A 19,104-nucleotide genomic window follows, 5' to 3' on the forward strand; every position below is an offset into this window, starting at 1 on the left:
AATTTATTTAGTCAATAGAATATTTGTTAGAGATGTCGTTATTTTTCATATATTTTTTTGTATTTCTCTTATTAATTTTTCGTAATAAATGTAATTAATAAAATTTGTCATGGCCTTGGCCGTTTACCAATCAAAATTTTTTTTTAAAAAATTCGTAATAAATTTTATGATGGTTTTTTTTTAAATGATTTTTTTTTCATATTTGATAAATTGAATTTAATTGTAAAATATTGAAATTATTGAACATGTTTCTTAACTAATATTCAAATTTCCTAAATATTGTAAATTTTATATCTATGTTTTAATCTTCAACTTTTTAATTTTTATATTTTCATTTTTAAAAAACTTATATTTACATTATTTAATGTCCATTCTACATTTTTCTCTTAAATCTCATATCCTAGTAAAAAGCATGCGACTGCTAGTTATTATTTGTTTAAACAATTTTTATTAATAACTAAATAATCATCACTATAACATGCAATAATAAAATATAGAGGCCGAAAGTATGAGATTAACTAATAATAACAAGGGGTGCATGTGGCAAAGTTCCTGCCTTCATGATTTTATGGTTGATTGAAGTAGGTTTTGTTTAAAGTATAATGTATTTAATTTAATAAATATAACAAATAAATAGTAATGAAAAATATAATATTATAGTGCTAAACTAAATTAAATTATAGAGTATAGTTAGTATATTATTAAATTATATAACTGCAATGATATATATAATTTAAAGCAATAAAAGAATATATAAATAAAAATTATAGTATCATGTTAAAGTTAAATTAGATGACATCCTAAAGAATATTTATCATATCAAAGATATTTATCAACTAATTATATATAAGATATAGATAAAATTATATAATTTTTTTAAATAAGAGTTAAATTGATTAATTTTAATTATTAAATTGTTTGATATATCTTGTTTAAGCAGTAAATTCATCCAATTGAAGAAGCTAGATAATATTCTTAAGCTTAAATCTAATGCATAAAAATAAATAAACATAAATTATTTTAAAAATAACATTTATGCTTTAAAAAAACTAAACACATTGGATAAGTCTAATAACATGATTAAAATTTTGAATTATAAATAAATTGATAAATATTTGTAGATTTCAAAAGAAAGTAATATTTATTATTATTATTTATTTAATTATGTCGTATATGAATAATACGAATAAGAATGTATGAACTAAATTTCTACCACTTAAATTCATATGAGATCTTCTTCATAAACTATCTTAAATAATAAATGTGTTTAAAATAAGAAATATATTTAACTCTATATTTGATTAAAATATCTATATTTGAATAACATTTTACAAAGTACAAAAATAAACATCAATTAAAATTGATTGTCTTTTAAAAAAAAAATTATCCACTTGTCACAAATGTTGGAAAAAATAGTTGTACTTTTGTTGAAGAAAATTGAAATTTTTCATTGTTTTTTTCATTATGAGCCAATACAATTTTAAAAAATTGTATTTTTCAATTCCAAAAAAACATGCAAATTAATAAACCTTTTGCAAACATTAGTATATCAATGAAATTTTTAGATTATGTAACTAATATGGAGATTCCATTACCAAAGGCAGGAACTAATAATACTAATAACTTCGACTGATTCACTATATTTGTCCCAGTAATCATATCTAAAATGGGAATCTTTTATACATTTGTGCTTGGGTATATTTCATTGCAAGTTGAGGAATATTGTTCATTATTTTGGATCATTATTGTCATCCTTGTACCAAGCATCCAACATTACTATATGAGATTACACATCATGAGAAGGATATATAGATTATCATTTTCTCTCTTATACCAAGATCATTGATTGTATGATGTTAGTCACATAATCAGTCCTTGGGGATTCAATCCCCCTTCATTCTTTCTCTTTCTTCTTATCTCTCTTACAAGGGAAGGATATTTTTTCCAATGGGTCTTGGATGAATTTTTTTAGGTGTGGGAGATTTCATTTGTATAGGACAATTGACCTAGTAATCAAGGCCCAACATTCTTGTATCATATATGTATTTTTGCATTGTTAGTGTAAACAATGTCTATTACCTAATTGGTTTACCATTTAGAAAGAAATTTTCACAATTTTTTGCATGTTAGATTTACTCAAAGATTTAGTAATCTTTGTAGAAGCCTCTAGTACACATAGGATCTTATCATTTAGTTATCTATGACATAGGATACATTTTCTCTTAATCTTGTCTTACCTTTCAACTTTACCTTTATAGAAAAGGCCTCAAGTACATTGACATATTTTAATGTATCTAAACATAATTTATTTTCCATGGTAGTCTTTTTCATATTTCTCTTCTGTGGAAGATAATCCTTGGTCTTGCAAGTAACACTAGGAGCCTGATCCTATTAGTGTCTTTTTTACACCATATAGGATGACAACATTTGAGTTTTGTGAAAAACAATTAGGAGAAGCTCTTAAAGAAGGGACACGTTTTTTATGCAAGGGCATTTGAGGTTCTTGAAGATTTGTGTGGACCTATTTTGGTCTTAGTTAATTGTTCTTGATGCATTTAATAAGTGTTGTAAGCCTTTTTAAGGCATTTGGTATTTAATTTATGTTGGAGGTCAACTTGTGGATCAACATGTATTTAATGTAAGGGTTTATTTAATTTGTAGCTTACTAGGCTAACTTGCGGCTTAGTTGGGTGTAAGTATGGGGTCTTGTGGAGTCTTTAGTCATTATTCATCCACCTTGGAGAAGAGGATGTGGTAAAGGAGCGAACTTTGAGAAGAGTTAGTAGTTGAAGCTTGAAAAAAAAGGAGATTGCTTGGTGGGCTTGTGAGCACAAGTTTAGATCTTCCTTGTAGGTTTCTACTAGAGTGTGGATTTGGACTAGCTAGGTTTGGATTGGATCTTGAGGGATTTTGCATAACTATTACTTGTTTTGTATTTGGTCGTAACTAGGAAGGCCTTACAGCCCAACATATTGCATGTAATCAATTATTTTATGAATAAAGAGTTGTGATTTGGTATGCATTGTTGTTGTGTTTTTGTTGTGTGGTTATTTGTTGGGGCTAGGACATCTCCTTTGGAGATTCTCCCTCCTTGTACTATGCTAATTTTCCCTATTGCATCACTCAGAAGAATTTTGAGATATATTATAAGATCATTTGTTTATGATAAAATTAACTAAAGCTAAATAATTAAGTTTAATTAGATTTCTAGTCATGTTGGGTAATATGCATGGTTAAACATCATGTTGTAAGTCTTCAACTAATATTATTACCTAGAGTTAATTATAGAAAACTAAATTATATTATAGCAAAGGTAGTGATTATTTCAAGTTATTCACTTTTTTAAAGATCAAACTTTAGACTAAATTGTCAAGATACTCACACACAATAGATTTACATGGCATTTAATAAATGAATACTTGGTAAGATTGCAACATCACAAATTAAATAAATATCTTAGAAATATTGATTAATCTTTTGTAATTTTGAGTTCACGCACATGGTACAAGTAGTCATTGTCATTTCTACATTATTAAATATACATTATTTACATATTATATAATTATAGATAACAATCAATTAATAAGGAAAATATAGAAAATACTATAAGATAATTTGTTGGTGATAAAATCATCAATATATTTAAGTGTAACACCCCGCCAAGGGATCCAAAAGGATTAACCTAAAGTTTCACTAAGTTTGCAAAACATTTTTTTTATTTTTATTTTTTTTAAATTTTTTTTTAAAAGTAAGAATGTGTATCATACACATCAAACACATAGTAGCGGAAGCACTAACATGTAATCATCAACAAACATACATCACAAGTTACACCTTAAGGATCCCAAGACGTTGAGTCACATTTAAATTTAATTAGTTCTAAGTCTAACAACTACCACATACATATGAAAGAATAATCAGAAAGTCCAATGTCCATAATATACATTTGTTCCGAATGCCTCTTGGCAATTTAATTCGGAATGCTCAATCATCCACTGTACATGTCACAGGGTATGAAAGGCTTAAAAGAATATACATATGTAAAGATAAAGATACATCATCCTCAAATCCATGATACAAAGTACAGTAAAATAAATGAAACTAATAACATACCTGATACATCCATACATCCATAATGATAAAACATCTATCATAAAATCTAACCATCCATCATAATAATCCAAGAACATAGTGAAGGTAAATGTCAACCAAGAAAGCTCCAGCCACGGTGACCACGGACGGATCTCAATGGTAAGAGTAAAAAGCACTACCACCCGACCGCGTGGAACCTAAATGGTCCACTCCCACTGCGCTGAGGAGATAGTCTCAAGTCCCAAACGAGGTATCAAACACAAAACACAAGTACACTCTAAGTTTGGGAAATCCTAAAAGTACACTAACACAAAGGTTCCAACATAGATAGACATCTAGACCCAGAGGCACCACAAAGACACGTAGGAAACCTGCTATGCAAGCGGGGAAGTGTCATCACAAAAGTCACGTAGAAGTTACCCGAGCAATCCCTTAGGAATCCCGGGTCCCTAGTGATTCCTGCGGCCACTAGTATCCTCTCGTACTGACGAGGCATACTGCGGAATGCAAGGTCGTAACCAAGCGTTCTCTCTACCCCATCCTAGCCTGTACTAGCACTCAAGGCATGGGAGAGAACATAAAATTATCTTATTAGGTTCATTTAAGTCAGTATTTAGGTGAGATGTTTTCACTTATTAAAACAACTTACAATGGGTTACTCCAGGCAGCCTCTTAGGGCCCCGATCCCCATTGCAAGCCACTTCCCGACACTACACATAGATAACCTACCCTAGGCTCATGAAATCACAAATCAAAGAATCATAATAAAATCACCTCAGTCCTATACAAGCAACTGAAAAAAATCATAAAAGATAAGCCACAAAAATTTCATCAGTTCTTCATGAGCAATAGATAAGCATCAAATAATAATCATATGATCACAACAGTTCTCTATCAGCAACTGAAGGCATCAATGATAAATCACAAAATCCAATGGTTCTCCAATGAGCAACCAAAAATTATCCCAATAATAAATCACAATACTGATCAAAGACTCCAAAATGGTCAAGTCAACACATGACATCATCAAGAACATAACAAACACTTCAGTCCTCTCAAGCGACCAAAAAGCAATCCAAGTGTAACTGGTCGAGACTCAAAAATGGTTATCAATTATAACTGATCGATGACTCAAAAATGGTTATCCAATATAACTGATCGATGACTCAAAAATGGTTAAGTCAGGTATCTTATATACATACACTTCAGCTTCACACCAGGAAACTGGAAAGTAATAACAAACAGTAATCACAAACATGTCATAGAGCATATCAACACATCACCAGGGTTGGGTTTAAAAGATTGAGATCAAAACAACATAACATCACATTCACATAATCCCCGAGCCTCTGGTAACAACTTAGGACTGGTCAACGCTAGGACACACCCCAAAAACATAGACAGTAAAATAAAATAGTACAGATACAAAGTATAGGTTTCATATTTTGGCTTGATTGAATCACATAGTTAAGTTGGATATAAGGTTTCAATTTTCGTTTTAGTACAAGTTTTCGAGTAGATAAAAATTACAATTTTACCCTAGTAGTTACACCCATTTTAATAGTCGAATAACATGTACAATTATCCTGAATTCTTATCAAGTCAATTACTTAAAGATAATAAGTTCGAGGGTAATTATTTATTTAATTTTATAATAATCATAGATTATTAAAAATTAAATACCCGCAGTCCCAATCATAATATTCATTGAATAATTATACATCTTTAATTGATTCTTATCATTAATTCTGACTTAACACCCGTAATAACCCAAATTACCTAAATTTAATAATTATTAATTATTAAAATTATAATTCTCAAAATAAAAATAAAAATAAAACTAATATTTATTAATTATTAATTAATTAAAAACTCTTAAAAATTATTTAATAATTAATATTTATTAATTATTAATTAATGAAGTATTATTAATAAATTATCATATATATAAATATGTATATATATTAAAATTAATAATTAACAAATTATATTAAAATAATAATAAAATTACAACTAAAATTAATAACTTTTAAAAGTTACTAACAAAATAAACAAAACTACCTCGTGCCCTTATTAAAGGGGGCGGCTGCCGCAGCAGAGTACGCTGCGTCAGCAGTAGGGTCACTGTGCGACAGCCGCACATAAGGAGAAGGAGGTGGGGCTGTCACGGCCCCGCCTCCAAATTCAATATATATTTTTAAAAAATAAACGTTTTTAATTAAATTTATTAAATATAGGTTTATGAAACAAACCATTATTTATTTATTTATTTATTTATAATTTTTTTTAAAAAAAAAAAAAAAATTTAATCTAAAATGCAACCCTTTCCGATTACATCCTAATTTTAATCTAACAAACGAGGATTCGTGATCACTTTTCTAAACACTACGTACGTTGAATATATTGACAAGCATTTTACAATATTAAAATATTTAAGCTTTTATCATAGAGAATTCGGATTTACAATCCACAGGCACGAAGAAGACAAGGAATAGAGAAATTGCGTAAATAATCAACGATCAAAACACAAGACTCTACCTGATCCTAATGCTAATACAAAACCCTCAAAAAACTAGGGAGAATTTGCTCCCCTTCAATAACTTTCCTCTGAAGAACTTTCCTAGAATTTTCCTTCTGAAATTCGCTGTCAAAAGATGTCTTCCAAAATTCTTGTCTCCAAAAATTCTTTCCCAAATTCGTTGTCCCTCAAAAACGAACCCCAAAGTTGTGATAAGGAGTCTTCTTCTCAAATCGGGGCACTAATTGTGCGTTCACCCGAGATGACTCTTTGCTCAACTAAGTTAACTCAAAATTATCTTTTATTAATCTTTGCTTTATCTTTTTAATGCATATTAAATGAATCATTAAATAACTTTATTTAATTTTTCCACTTGACTTCTATTTTTAATCTTTATTACTTTTAAACCCATGCGCACTTTATGAAATTAAAATAACATTATAATTTCCTCTTATTTTATCTTTTTAATTAATTTCTTTATTTTCAACACATGCTCGCATCATGCAATCTTACAACTTTTAATAATTAATATATTTTCACTTTTTAATTTATTTTAGAAACTTAATTGATAAAATATTTAATTAACTTAAATAACAATAATATTTAGCATTTATTTAAAAATGAACTCTAAATATATTATTATTAAATTAAATAAATATTATAATGTTCTAAATTATCCTTAAACTTTTATCTCCAAATTTAATTCTTTTTATTTAATTAATTTGTCAATTAATTAAATATAATTAAATATTAAAATATCATAATAATCTTCTATTAAATTAAATCATTAATTAATCGTTTTAATTAATTTCTTTTATATTTAAACTCATGCTTAGATCATGCGATCTAGAAACGTTTAATAATTTAATATCTTTTCCACTTTTAATTTATTTAAGAAACTTTAATTGATAAAATATTTATTAATTCAATTAATAATAATATTTAGCATTTATTTAAAAATGAACTCTAAATATATATTATTATTAAATTAAATAAATATTATCACATTCTAAAATTATACTTAAATTTTTTATTTCCAAATTTAATTCTTTTTATTTAATTAATTTCTCAATTAATTAAATATTAAAATATCATAATAATTTTCTATTAAATTAAATCATTAATTAATTCTTTTAATTAAACTTAATTAATAGAAAATACATCAAGGACTCATAAAGCAACATACGAAAACCCATCATAGAAAAATACATACTAAATCAAACAAAAGGGTTATAATCACGAAATACCATCATTTGATGCATTCAGAGGGTACTTAACTTAGATACTTGCCCTAATTATCAATTAGGACAATTGGCTAAAGGGTTTAGGAATTGGACTTAAGAGTTTATCTCCCCTCTCTTACCATTGAGATAATGCGATAGGGTACGCTCATCCTGGCAATTCAGGGAAGTCGATACCCGGTACCTGCAACCTGCATAAAATCCACGCATGTACAGACACAATATTCTAAGCTAAACAGACAATGGCAGGAAGTGGTGCATCGTGTAGATCCTGACTAGCCGGTGACTACGACTCCCTTCCTTAACCACATCAGAAACACCATACATAAAGAAAACAAACATGCACACCATACACATGCAGTATGGGGTAAGTATCCATAAGAAAGCACATGTGATAATAAACCATATAACTAATCATCATTGATAATTGAAAACATTGAATAATCATCATACATGCATGAAATATAGAGTACCAAGTCATCTCATCATATAATAAATTGAGTGTAAAACAACAGCTGATAATCTGAAAGTAATGCTACTAAACATCAAGTATAAAACTGGCCTAAAAGAGTTTGGCAATTAAAACAAAATGTGAACTAGGGGCAGGCACTACATTAAGAATTATATATTCCAATTTAAACAAGTGATGTGTAGCATCATAGTTCTTGCCATATGCGTGATAGTTGTATTGTTGTGGAGGGAGGGAGGGAAGGGGTTGAGATTAGGTAATGATCAGTCAATTGTAAATTGAACATGAGAAAATTACTAATGTTTGGTGTAGCATTGTAAAGATAAATTGTTCCCAAAATTGTCACATATTTTTTAACACACAAAATTAACAAAATTTGAAAAATATTTTTGTATAAGTTTGATTTGATAAATTTATAGTGCTCACATTCTATATTTTAACAAATACATGAATGTATTAAATTTTGAAAATGTAAAACAAAAATTAAGCATAAAATTTTCCTACTCATAACAATATTCAAATGTGTTTGTATCTTTCAAATGAGAATGCCACAAAGCAATTGAGAAATAAGGGAATGGAAAGAGAAACCAAAATGTATTTAAAATATTAAATAAATTAAATATTTCTTAAATTTATATTATATATATACCAAGTTGCACCCTAAATTATTTTTAAATGTGTAATATAAATTCCAATAGAATAACATATTGAAAATAAATTCATTAATTAATTTATATCAAATATTATCTAACATAACAAATATCATTAAATGTGTAAATAAAAGTATAATATAAATGATTTTAAGTATTACATAAATAGCTATATAATATTAATGTCACGATTTTATGTTTGATAAAATCAGCACATTACTCTAAATAGTAATGGCTGACCAGCATTTAGGGAAGAATAAATCTGGTATAGAAATAAAGTTTGTTTTCAAAAATGAACATCTACTGAAAAAACAACCCTCAATACTCACTATCTTCCATATTATCTAATCCATCAAACTAAACAACAGAGCATTTGTTTATAACTGTATATTTCAACAAGAGCATTCATAATAGAAAGCTTTTACATAATTGAAAAAGGCCTCAAATTACAAAACAATTATGACAATTCATCACAGCATCCAAGTTATAGTTTGTCAAATATGTCCTCTATGTAAAATTTTGAACCTGAGGTAAAGCACATTAGCAAACGTAAAAAATGACGCCACTTGCTCATTGAAACAAAAAAATGATCTGATCCAAGCTAAAATTTCTAGCACCACATAAAATTTTGATCTTACAGTCAAACAAATTGCCATACTCCCTGCAGCAAAAAGGACGAGGTCACGTGCAAAGATAGAAATCCCATAGTTCCCTAGAGAAGCTCCCATCTATCTTCCTTCTTTGAGAAATTGAAAGGGCCATGTCAGTTTCAAAATTTAGCAACTATGTTTTATCATTTGAGATCCTGCCATTTTATTTTGCATTAAAATTCAAGTAAAATTGGAATTATTTGGAAGATACCTTGGAAAGTGAAGATCCAGAAGAACGTTGAGGCTGAAAGGGGGAGTAAGCAGAGAGGCTGTCCTGCTCTGATGCAACTACTTCTTCATTCCCATCCTTGGCACTCTCTGATGTAGAGGGCCACACCACCCTTACCCACTCACAATCAAGAAAGAAACAATATGGAGACCAATAAAAAAAATGCTTCACAAGAAATTTTATTATACTTGAAGATCCTTACAACACCCACAAGATGATATGATAGATATGACTTCTTCAAAAAGAAGTTTACAAATTCTTCAACATAAGAGAAATCCCAAATAAGAGTCTTCACACCAAGAGCTTCACCAAAAATTTCTACTTGAAGAGCTAAACCTTTAGAGCTTTCACACCTTGAAGTCTTCACGCCTTCTAGCTTCTACTTCTCAAACTTCCACTTCTCAAGCTTCCACTTCTCAAGCTACTCCTTGAGCTTCTACTCCTCGAGCTTGATTACAAATGATAATAAGCCTTGCTTAAATAGGCACTTCTAACCTAAGACATTACAAATACAACCAATGTGGGATAAAAGGTAAATACAACTACCTTTAAATAAATATTAAATTTCCACCCAAATACAACTAAGCACCCAACAAATATTAAATGCATGATTTATCCAAAACCTTCTAGAATTTCCACCTAGACACCTCGATTAATGGTATGACAACTATTTTCCTATTTTTCTATTTACGTCACCTACGCACCTTGAAAATAGAAATTCCTCTTTTCCCTTTTTTCCTATTTTTTATTTTTAATTATTTTTCTTCCTATTTTCGTCACTTTCTCTCTCCTCCAGATTTTTTTTTCTTTTTCCCAATAATTTTTCCATGCAAGATGCTCCTGCATCAGACTCTCTCGGTAGATAGAAAAGTGTGTCCCACACTTTGACGCCAAAAGAAAAATCTACCACCATCTTCATCTTCACCAAAGGCTTCCACCTCAATAGGGACAACAAAACCACCATGCAAATCCTCCACACTAGCATCTCAACCATCCAATGTTCATTCCCAGAAACAAATTGAACATAATGCTTCAATAGAAAACTCTCATCTACATCAGCAACTAGTGAATTCACACCCATAGCAACAAACCCCACATCAACAACCACATGTAGATCTCCATTAACACATGCCAAACTCTCAACACCAGCAACCTCATTGCTCACAACAAGATGCTCTGCAATACATAACTCACCTCCAACAATCAAATCATTCACGACCGAGTGCTCTACAACATACAAGTCACCACCAACATCAACTAGATCATCCATGACCAAATGCTCTGCAGTCTCCATGTCAGACTCAACCAACTGATCATGAAAACCAACCTCTGTCCCAACATCAACAACATTAGGAATATCTTCAGCAACAACCTCTAGTTGCTCTACAAGTTCTGCATCAGACTCCACAATTTGATCAACAAAACCATCCTCTTCCACCTTGACCTTCTTAGCTTGATTAGCCAATCTAGCATCCAATCGAGAAATCATCTTAGAAAAATTCCTCTCCACTATATCATGGATTTTGGCAATCATCTTAGGGTCCAATCCTCTTGGAGCCATCTCCCAAGATCTTCGTAAACCCTTTACAACGCTCCTTGTGACAACCAAATTGTTTGCAAGTCAGATCGCAACCTGCCACCTCGCACAAACAATCAGGAACCACATCACAAGTCTAGGACAATAGATTTGCAATCCACCAGCTCTCCACAATCATGCCTCAACAAGTTCAATCTTCCATCTTTGCATCCATCAATCAATCTGCATGTCCTCCCAAGGTCCTGGTGCAAACTGCCTCAGCTTCGGCGATCTGTTTACATGCTGAGGAACTCCCACTCTAATAAACTTCACCCAACCAAGGTCCTGGTACAAACTGCCTCACACTTCGGCGATCTGCTTGTACACTCAGGATCTCCTGCTCTAATACCACTTGATATAGAGGGCCACACCACCCTTACCCACTCACAATCAAGAAAGAAACAATATGGAGACCAATAAAAAAAATGCTTCACAAGAAATTTTATTATACTTGAAGATCCTTACAACACCCACAAGATGATATGATAGCTATGACTTCTTCAAAAAGAAGTTTACAAATTCTTCAACATAAGAGAAATCCCAAATAAGAGTCTTCACACCAAGAGCTTCACCAAAAATTTCTACTTGAAGAGCTAAACCTTTAGAGCTTTCACACCTTGAAGTCTTCACGCCTTCTAGCTTCTACTTCTCAAACTTCCACTTCTCAAGCTTCCACTTCTCAAGCTACTCCTTGAGCTTCTACTCCTCGAGCTTGATTACAAATGATAATAAGCCTTGCTTAAATAGGCACTTCTAACCTAAGACATTACAAATACAACCAATGTGGGATAAAAGGTAAATACAACTACCTTTAAATAAATATTAAATTTCCACCCAAATACAACTAAGCACCCAACAAATATTAAATGCATGATTTATCCAAAACCTTCTAGAATTTCCACCTAGACACCTCGATTAATGGTATGACAACTATTTTCCTATTTTTCTATTTACGCCACCTACGCACCTTGAAAATAGAAATTCCTCTTTTCCTTTTTTTCCTATTTTTTATTTTTAATTCTTTTTCTTCCTATTTTCGTCACTTTCTCTCTCCTCCAGATTTTTTTTTCTTTTTCCCAATAATTTTTCCATGCAAGATGCTCCTGCATCACTCTCTTCCGCCATTCTGCCCTCAATCTTTAGCATATACCTTACTATAATCACAATTTTTTATAGTGTAGCTAACGCTTATTTGAGAATATTATATCTAACCGTGAAATAATGAATTGGGAGGAAAACATTTACAAATTCTATTGCCTACAAAAAATCTAGAAAGAAGGTTTTAGAAATGCTTCAAATTAAAAACAATATATAGCATATATATTAATAAAATTATATCTAATATGCACTCTTGTAGTTAGAATTAATAAAGAAAAGATATTAATAGAAAAAGCTCGAAATCTCTAATTTCTATCATATTCACAAATTTCCAACTAAATTCTTCAAAACCATGGAGCAAACACAATTTTCACAAGTATGGGTTCAATTCAATGGGTGAATGAGGTGCTTGGCCATTACGCAAATTTGGCATATAAGAGACCCCACTTAGGAAACCCACAAAAAAACTTCCTTCCATAACAATCGATCAAGAGTGTGGGCTGGAACATCATTGACAGAAAACTTGTGTTAAATCGTGTTGCCAGGTTTTATACTAAATCATTTTCTTCACTTGCTAATGCATTTGATAGAAGACTCCTACTGGGAGCCACAACGGCCTTGGTTGTGGCACTGGGAGGAAAACTCAGTGGCATTACAAGTTTTTTGTTGGGATTTGAACTCGAGATTTTCAAGGAAGCGAAACTGGATGTTGTGTACCCTCTCAATGGTTACAATAGATGCTTCGACAACATTAAAATGAGCTCACAAATCAACTTCGCCCTTTTCCGTTAGAATAAGCTTACTCCATGGCTGGGTTTGTCAATTTGTTTGTGCTGAAACTAAATTTGCAGTAAACAAATTTAGAGGGATTGTTTGAAACAAAAACCCAGATGACAGAGAATAGCGAAGCAAGCAATTAGTCAGGAACTTAAACTATCGTAATTTTTTAAATTTTGCATCTTAGCAAATGCTGACAACTCCCGGTTAAAATTAGTTATTTTGCTTTTATTTTTGCTTGTCTTGCTATTTTTGATAACTTTGGTTAGCTTGTTAAGGGATTTCTGAAAACCCTGCAACAATTATTACTATAATAATGGAAGTAAAATCCTAGCATGGCATAAAATAAAATCAAAGAAGATAATATGAAAAAAATAATGAGCGCATACCAAACACAATTGTCCAAAAAGCTCGCCTATACGCTCAAAGGACATGCAAATCCAACCCAAAAGAAATAGACAAGTTAAGGGTTGAAGGAAGTCAAAACTTACATGCAAGAAATGACGAATGCGAGTGCTACTTGGTCTTTAAAAAAAAACCTGGCTTGTTGGGGACATGATGGAATCTGTTGGGCTTCTGTACCTGCAAATTCATAGCATAAGGTAAGATTACAAATCTGACAATTTTTTTTTTTTACATTGAACACAATCCAAGCTTGTTCAAAGCAGAGAGGAAAATTCAGAGCAAGAGGCAAGATTGAAAATCAACACCGAATACGATCCGAATTTATCTTTATCTTTAGTAGAAATGCCACCGACTCCAAGCATTAATTTCCACCGACTGAGGTCAAGCTTAGATGAATGCCACCGACTCTAATCATCAATTCCCACCGACTGAAGACAAATGAAATGATTTAAGTGGCCCAGATATGCAGCCAATATATTATATGTCAGAGATATATATGTCAAGTACATTTATTATTTGATCATAACTATCAATATACCTTTTATTTTCCTCCTTTTTTCTTTTAGGAAAATTAATTTACATCTTGCCTAAATTCACCATAGCCAATGAAATATGAAATAAATAATATTTTGTACATTTGAAAAATAGTTTTTAAAAAAGAAACATTAAAATAGACTATAAAAGTGGTAAAATATTTTAATTTCATTGGTGAGATTGAAAAATTAAAAGGACTTGCATGAATGCATTAGTATTCCTGCCATATGGCAGGAACTAATAATACTAATAACTCCGGCTGATTTATTATATTTGCTTATTTTCCCACGAAGCCCTAATCTTCCGACTAATATAAGCCATTTATTCCAAGCGAGAGTTTTCTCCGTCTAGGGTTTATGCGGGTAACTGGTGCTGCGATTCAGTGTATCCGAGAACCAGAGATTTATGTCTGTGTTTTTGCAAAAATGGGGGCTGCAGGAGATTTAGAAATTGCCATGGAAGATGAGTCGAGTGATTCCGGAACAGAGGCGAGCACAGATTGTGAAACGTATGAATTGGAAACCGATGAGGAAACCGACGAAGCGGAAGAGGAAACTGATGAATCGGGAGACGAAGAAGAAGAAGAAGCAGAAGCTGAAGGAAAAGAAAAGAGTTCTGCAAAAGATGGCACATCGGGTGAAAGTGATAAATTGTTACAAAAGAAAGTCCCAGAAGATTGTAAAATTCTCGAATCAGAAGAGAACAAGAGCAGCAGAATTGAAAACAATGAATCCAAAACGAGGGAAATTAGACGTTACTGCTGTCAGATTTGTGGAGTCGTCAGGGCCAAGCGCACGCGACTCAAAGACCACATCACGTTGCATCATGGCGGAGAAATAGACGCATCAGAAATAGACGAGTTGATAGAAAAGAAAAACCCAGAAGATTGCGAAGCGAGAAAGTGGAGAAAAGTTGAAAATAATGGATTCAAAGCGAGGGAATTGAGAAGGTATTGTTGTACGCTCTGTGGACTCGTCAGATCCAAACGTAAATTGCTAGAAAATCACATTATACTGGAGCACAGCGGAGAAATGAACACAGAAGGCGAATTGGACAAGTTTATAGAGAAAAAACGCCCTGAAGATGATCAGAGGCGCTACTCCTGTCAAATATGTGGAGTTTTCAGATCCAAGCGCGTACTCCTCAAGTTACATATACGCTCATCTCATGGAGTGAGTTTTGTGACTTTGATTGCTCCCCGCTATCATCATTTTGATTATTCAGTATGTAGAATAAAGTTTAAATTTTAATTGCAGCCAGAAGCTCTGAAAAGTGACAAGAGATTTGCTTCGGAAGTACCGAACAAACATTCACAATATGTCTGTAATTTGTGCGGGATGTCATTCGGAAAACCCGCGCACCTTCAGCAGCACAAGATATCTCACACAGCCCAGGTTAGTTAAAAATCTCAACCCTGATTATACCGTTAAATTTAGTTACTCGTATGTTATTTTTTGTGATAGTCTTATTCTAGTGCTTTACGCTGGAGGTTTTGAGGCATTGATTAAAGCCCTAACCCTCTTTGAACCCTTCTGAATATTAAGGTTATGGATGTTTCTCTGCACGAGGGTTTGAAGTATCTTTGAAAGAACCCTAACCCTCACCGTGCATTGGATCTATTTTGTTGTATATTGGTGTTTTTGATAGCTTTATTCCAGTGCTTTTATGCAGGAGGGTTTGAGGCATTTGGCCTTGCTTAGTACAAGGTGGGAGACTACCTTGGAAGAGCTGGGTTGTTGATGCGTGACAACACAGGATCCCATCCGAACTCCACAGTGTCAATGAGAGGCGACCATGGATTAGTAGCAGTGGGGTGACCCTCTGTGAAGCTCCATACGGTCAGTTTATGCATTAACCTCTCTCACGCGTTGCCTTTCAATTTCAGGTTGGACATTCTATTATTGTAGCCCTAGTTTAGACGTTTTTTTCTTTTCAAGCTGTTAGATTTATATTATAAATGTGTTACGCTTTGTATATCATGTAGAAACTAAGTTCTTTGCTTCTGTAATGAAATTCATGGTACATTAATACGTTTAATCAATTGTTGCTGCTTATTTGTCGCCACCATGAAATGTGATATCAATGATTGTAATAACTGCCCTATTGCGGGATAAATTGCAAGTGCTTTCAGATGGTAAACCTTCTGGAGGTAATAGGGAGGACCCAGCTCTTGCTATAACTGATATATTATACTTCACTGATTACTATATAGTCATATAGTACTCATTTTCTCTCAGATACTGATGTGCCATTATATACATGAATTTAACAATATAAATACTGAGCTGGAATCAGAGAGGAAATTTTTTGTAGTTTGTGACATTTGTTATTATTTTATTTTGCAGAGATCATTTGCTTGCCCAATTGTTGGTTGCCATTGCAGCTATAAGAGACAAGACCATTTAAATCGTCACTTGCTAAAACATGAAGGGGAACAGTTTGTGTGTCCCAATGAGGACTGCAAATTGCAGTTATCAACATTGTCTAATTTAAAGCGCCATTTAAATCGGCACAGGGAGAGAGGTGAGTCATGGCAGAGCCAATCTGTAAAGTCCAAAAACACTTCAAAGAAACATATCTGCCCGGATCTTTCTTGTCGCAAGGCTTTTATATATCCTTCAAGATTGGCAAAGCACCTTGAGGATGTACATTGTAAGTTGCTAATTACAAATACTCTTTATTATTCAACAAGAAGTATGCATGTTTTTGTGGGCAAAATTAAATGCAGGATTGATGGGTGCCCCGCAACACTAACACTAAATTTTCTTTTAGCTGTTTTCTAATCTTTTAAAAATCTCATTTGAATTATTGTTTTGAGGATCAAATGCAATTGAACTTTAGCTTTTGGCACTGTTCACCCAGTAAACAGTTTTTAGATTACATGTAAACCTCCTAAATGGGAAAGGGATAGTCTGCATAGCTTGGCTCATTGAAATGCCAAGGAAGTCTGGAAATAATTGTGCATAGATTTTTATGTGCAATTGGTTTTGGAAGGTATTATTTGCAAATGTATCTGAAGTCCAGATTTTGTCATGCCTTTGGCATTTCAGTTGGATCTGTTGTAGTTACAATCGACTTTGTACAGAAAATTTCTTTATTTTTAAAACTAGCTATAACTTATGCCATTAAAGTTAAAATGTTTTAATAGAAAGGTAGTATTTATATTAAAGTAACAAAGTTAGTGAAGATATGAACATCAGAAGCAGTCCAAAATTGTCGACACTGAAGCCTGAGAAATGATAACTGATGTCAGGATCGCTTTTGATGGAATCATGAAAATGTGATTTTGTGTTGAAAGGTGTCCTGATAATCTTTGGATTGAGAAAACAATCTTGTGATTAATGGTCTTGTTTCTGGATTTGATGGTATGAAATTTGCACCCAATCGAATCAAGAATCAAGAGCATTTTTTAATGGATGTTGGAAATCTGATAGTTTTAATCTCGATTGATATTAAGAAAATAATCTTGTGTTTGTTATTAATAAAACAATCTTCCGATCAAGAAAATAATGTTGTGATTGTTATAAAGCCCGTGCTTGACAGTTTGTTGCTTCTGTTAAATAGATGTACTTTGCTAATTGATGGTAACTGATTTTTGTCTCCAGCAACAACATACACGGAGATTATTTGCTGTGAACCTGGCTGTTTGAAATACTTCTCAAATGCAAATTCCTTGAAGGAACATTTGCGGCAGGTCCACAATTTAATTTCTTGTGAAGTTTGTGGGACTCAGCAGTTGAAAAAACAGATTAAGAGACACATGCGAATTCATGAAAACCAAACCTGTGTGAAGAGTATAGCATGCCCTTATGAAAGATGTCTGCACACCTATACTACAGTATGTTATGTAATTTATGTGAGGTGCATGTTAGGTCTTCCTTCTCAGTTTTATTTGTTCTGTTACACTGTGCTTTAGCAGACCCTTGACAAAATTTACTCTTGCAGCAATCAAATCTACGTCAGCACATCAAATCAGTACATCTTGAATTGAAACCATTCAAGTGTCGACTTAGAGATTGTGGAATGACTTTTGCTCAGAAGTGTGCCAGGGATAGACATGAGAAGTCTGGGATGCATTGCTATGTCCAAGTGAGATCATCTTCGCAATTTTCAGTTCAAATCTTGAAATTTAGTTTTAAGAAATTGTTTTACTTGGTAAGGTGTGCCATATGGTCTCACTTAATTTCTGTTTTTGACAGGGAAATTTTATAGAGGAGGATGCAGCCTTTCAATCAAGACCACGTGGTGGCCGAAAGAGGAAAGCATTTACTACTGACTCCATTTTTAGGAAGAGAGTTGCAGGTCCAGATCAAAGCACTGTTCTTGAAAATGGACTGCCTTTCATGGATTGGTTAATGTCAGACAATGCCGAATGAAGTCATTTCATTTCAAAATTCTTAGACCTCCAAATTCTTTGTTTTGTTACAAATAAAATCTAGATACGATATCTAGTTGTAAATATCCTCCAGCAATGTTCAAAATTGCTTCTTATCTTTGATTCCAAGAATCTCGATGTAACAAAAGTTTTTCCATAATCAAAAAGTTGGAAATATTCTAGTATTGAAATGCCAAAAAAAAATTAAAATCTCATTCAAGATTTTGGCCAAAACTTCATTATAAATTCATCTTTGAAGGGGGATCTCCTTGAATTTAAACTCTTCCATTATTATAATCTTAGCTTTTGTAACAAATCTATTTTTTTATAAAAATAAAAATAAATATATTTAAATTAATATTTAAAAATTAAATTAAATACTTATTTAAACTTGGAAAACTAATTGGTGAATATATGATACAAGATTGAAGGTGCATCATGGACATGGCTTCAAGTAGCTCATATCAGTTGATGAAATCCTATTGCACAA

The 19,104-nt window shown here is 32.1% G+C and overlaps 1 protein-coding gene across 2 annotated transcripts; it reads left to right on the plus strand.

Annotated features, from left to right (window-relative positions):
- Positions 1-14,584: 14,584 nt before the first annotated feature.
- On the plus strand, positions 14,585-18,799 carry LOC149567342 (uncharacterized). Of its 2 annotated transcripts, none has more exons than XR_016362404.1 (6): positions 14,585-15,411; positions 15,496-15,633; positions 16,585-16,891; positions 17,845-18,100; positions 18,185-18,328; positions 18,439-18,799. XR_016362404.1 is itself a non-coding variant. In XM_089820518.1 (6 exons), exons 1-6 carry the CDS (start codon positions 14,596-14,598, stop codon positions 18,613-18,615), a joined length of 1,815 nt encoding a protein of 604 aa, XP_089676644.1. In that variant the 5' UTR covers positions 14,585-14,595; the 3' UTR covers positions 18,616-18,799. The 2 variants fall into 2 exon arrangements, 1 of the variants encoding a protein (XP_089676644.1); XM_089820518.1 differs by having other exon boundaries at positions 17,845-18,077.
- The last annotated feature ends 305 nt before the right edge of the window (positions 18,800-19,104 follow it).

This window comes from Cupressus sempervirens, chromosome 3 (assembly GCF_028749045.1).
Source record: "Cupressus sempervirens isolate cs-2001-9-10 chromosome 3, ASM2874904v1, whole genome shotgun sequence".
In the NCBI taxonomy this organism is placed as follows: domain Eukaryota; kingdom Viridiplantae; phylum Streptophyta; class Pinopsida; order Cupressales; family Cupressaceae; genus Cupressus; species Cupressus sempervirens.